This window comes from Tupaia chinensis, unplaced genomic scaffold (genome assembly GCF_000334495.1).
Source record: "Tupaia chinensis unplaced genomic scaffold, TupChi_1.0 Scaffold144346_1, whole genome shotgun sequence".
NCBI lineage: Eukaryota > Metazoa > Chordata > Mammalia > Scandentia > Tupaiidae > Tupaia > Tupaia belangeri.
In genome coordinates, this window is record NW_006204205.1 from 1,095,804 (window position 1) to 1,099,233 (window position 3,430).

The window sequence follows — 3,430 nt, forward strand, 5'->3', positions numbered from 1 at the left end:
GAGCGGAAGAGGGGGAGATGAGTATTTTCTGGGTGTGGGAAAGAAACCATTATGGAGAGAAATCAAGGGCGGAAATCTCGGTTGGAGAAACAAAACGTTTCTGGGGAGAAGAGAGCAGGGACTGGGGTGGCGGGCAGTGGGGGTGGGGTGGCGGCCTTCCCGCGCTGGGCAGCCCTGACCCTTCTCCTGCCCGCGCCCTCAGGTCTGGTTCAAGAACCGGAGAGCCAAGTGGCGGAAGCGCGAGCGGAACCAGCAGCTGGACCTGTGCAAGGGCGGCTACGTGCCGCAGTTCAGCGGCCTGGTGCAGCCCTACGAGGACGTGTACGCCGCCGGCTACTCCTACAACAACTGGGCCGCCAAGAGCCTGGCGCCGGCGCCGCTCTCCACCAAGAGCTTCACCTTCTTCAACTCCATGAGCCCGCTGTCGTCGCAGTCCATGTTCTCGGCACCCAGCTCCATCTCCTCCATGACCATGCCGTCCAGCATGGGCCCGGGCGCCGTGCCCGGCATGCCCAACTCGGGCCTCAACAACATCAACAACCTCACCGGCTCCTCGCTTAACTCGGCCATGTCCCCGGGCGCCTGCCCGTACGGCACTCCCGCCTCGCCCTACAGCGTCTACCGGGACACGTGCAACTCGAGCCTAGCCAGCCTGCGGCTCAAGTCCAAGCAGCACTCGTCGTTCGGCTACGGCGGCCTTCAGGGCCCGGCCTCGGGCCTCAACGCGTGCCAGTACAACAGCTGACCGCCCAGCCGCCTGCAACCCCCTCCTCCCCACCTCCCCACCTCCGGGTTGGTTTTGTGTTTGCTTTTCCGGACCCCACTCTGCCCTCCAAAACAAAACGAAAAAAAAACAAACAAAAACAAAACAAAGCAAAAAGACGTCGGAGAAAAGTGCCGCGAAAAAAAAATGGATGAGTTGCAATTTCCCTCGGGATGGCGCGGTGGTGTGTGTTCGTCCCACGGGCCCCGGCGGCCATGCCACGGAGTGGAAGCGAGCGCTTAAGCCCGGCGCCCGGAGAGGACGCCCTTGTAGCCCACGTCCCAGCCGCTTTGGACTCGACTGAGCGGCCGCGCCTGCAAACTGGATGTGCGGAGCCGGGGACGTGCCTGGATACTCCGGCCCCGAACCAACCAAGACATCCTCTCTGAGCTGGGCCTGCCCGAGCGCACCGTGGTTCGAGTCGGATCCGAGTTGGAGTGGGCGTTGGGCCGGGTATGACGGTGTCTAGCCCGGGATCGGGTACTTGCCGTGGGGCCGCACACGGCCTCGGCGTGCCCGGAAGAGCCCTCTCCGGGCCCGCGCCCCTGTGCCCTTTTTTAAGGCACCAAGCTGCAGCTGAGGGTGCGGACAGGCGCGGGGTGGGGGGGTGATTGGGGGGGGCTTGTCTCAGAGCACCCCAGACCCCAGTTCAGCCGCAGGGCCCTAGCCCTTTGCTCCGCTCCTGGGCCAGGAGGTGGCCCCAGTCCCGGGGCGAATAGCCCCTCTCCTCACCGCCTGCCGTGCAAGAGTCGAGCACGGAGAGCGCTGGGCGCGGCCCCAGGGCCCCGCGCCCACTTTGCACACCCGCTCTCCGGCCCGCGCCCCTGTTTACAGCGTCCCTGTGTATGTCGGACTGACTGTATAGAATTATAAATCTGTCTATATCGACTTGTCCATGTACGTCTATTAAAACCATAGTCCGAGCGTGCTAAGCACGGCTGAGCCCTGACTGCTTTATTTGGCTGAGGAGGGAGGTGGATAGAAAGGGAACTGCTCCATCTCGGGCCGCGGGTAGGAGGGAAGAGCTGAGGTCCTCGGGCCGCGGACCCTTGCCGCGCCTCCCCACTACCTTTCCTGGCCTGTTTAGCCTGGCGTTCTGAGCTCCCTCTCCACAGCGCAGCCGCCCTGGGCGCAGGGACTGAGCCGCCCAGCCTCCGCGCTGCACGTTATGGCACTGGGCACTCCGCAGCATGGGGCTGCCGCAGCTGGGACTCCTCTTCCTCCCCGGTGGCCCGACATTTAGGGCTCTTCCCAGGCTGAGCCTGGCATGAGCGTCGAGGTCCTCAGAATGTTACCCGGCCGGGGTGCTGGGGTAGAGACTGCCAGGAGCCTGAGGTTGTCTTTTCTCCCGTGGGCCCAGTACCCACCGCCCTTGGAGCATGGCTCTGGTTCTTACAGGAGGACTGAGGGGACTGATCTGATAGCATTTAGCCAGGGCCTCCCTCTGCCTTTTCCCCTAAGACCCCAAGGTGCTCAGATCCCACCCAAGGGCATGTGGCTGAGGCAGAGAAAGTGTCGGTCACACAGGACTCACTTCTCACTTCCCTTCCATCCCAGAATATGGGGGGCTGCTGGCTGCCTCCGCCCTCCTCCCGCTTTTGGAAACTACTGAACAAGACCAGCCTGTAAACGGCCTGTAAAATTCTGCTTCCCTTAAGTAAGTCACTTCTAATGGCAAAACAAAATGTTTGCAGCTGCAGAGGGAGGAGGAGGAGGGGTTGATATTCTACTTTAGAATCACCTTGTTATGGGGATTGGCACTGCCCTGGAGCTGGACCCAGGCAAGCCCTAGCTGGGAGTGGGCAAAGCCACAGGCTTAGTCATGAGCTAATAGTTGGAGAGCCCTGTGCACACAGTCTCTAACCAGGTCAACACTGCCGCTGAGGTCAGGAGCTGAGTCTCGGTCTTACAGATGGAAGAGAGAGAGGCTCTACCAGACCCTTCACTGGGCCCAGGCCACACTGAGCTCATAGACCTTTAGATCCCAAAGCCAGGCATCTTTCCACTGGTCTCACCTTCAGATGAGGGATGAAGAGGAGTCCTCCCTGAAGGCAGCCCTGCCTTGATGCTGTGCCGTTCTGAGATAGACAGGGCCAGATTCACAGGCCAAAGGAGAAAGGTGGGAGGAGGGGATGCTGGGGCAGGGGGCTGGAACCAGACCACCCCTCCCCCAACGGCTCCAGCCCAGAGCACCGACCCCTCTCTGGAAACATAAACACAATCACATCTGGACTCAGAGAGCCCCCTCCAGCCTCACACATCTGCCAAGGCCAGGGGGCCCTGGTTGCGATGAGGGCAGGAGGCAGGAGAGACCTAGAAGGAGGCGGGGCTGCAGAAAAGTGGGAAACAGAGAAGCCTCTCCCAAAAGTCAGGCCAATAGTCCCAGGTGAGAAAGGGGCTTTAGTAGGGTCTCAGTGAGGCCACAGCCCAAACAGTTGTATATGGGTGGAGGGACAGTCCCTGAATGACCCCTCGTCCATCAAGGACCATGGCCAAACAGGTGAGTGTTAACACCTGCCCGGCTATTCTGTGGCTGGCAGGCAGCAGCCAGCCTTCCCGCTGCATAGACTGTAGGGTCATCTCTAGATGGAGTGGGGAGACAGGGGCTCTGAAAGCTGAGTCCTGTGGCAAGTCCTACCCTGCTCTGCCTGCAGAAGATTGGGAAGG

General features: G+C 61.2%; 1 protein-coding gene across 1 annotated transcript in view; it reads left to right on the forward strand.

Annotated features, from left to right (window-relative positions):
- Positions 1-745, forward strand: part of PITX1 (paired like homeodomain 1) — a gene marked incomplete at its 5' end in the record, with an annotated part of 5,429 nt that extends 4,684 nt beyond the window's left edge. The window contains one exon of the mRNA XM_027767661.1: positions 203-745. Within this exon, the coding sequence (XP_027623462.1) occupies positions 203-745 (543 nt within the window). The remainder of the gene's footprint in view (positions 1-202) is intronic.
- Between the last annotated feature and the right edge of the window lie 2,685 nt (positions 746-3,430).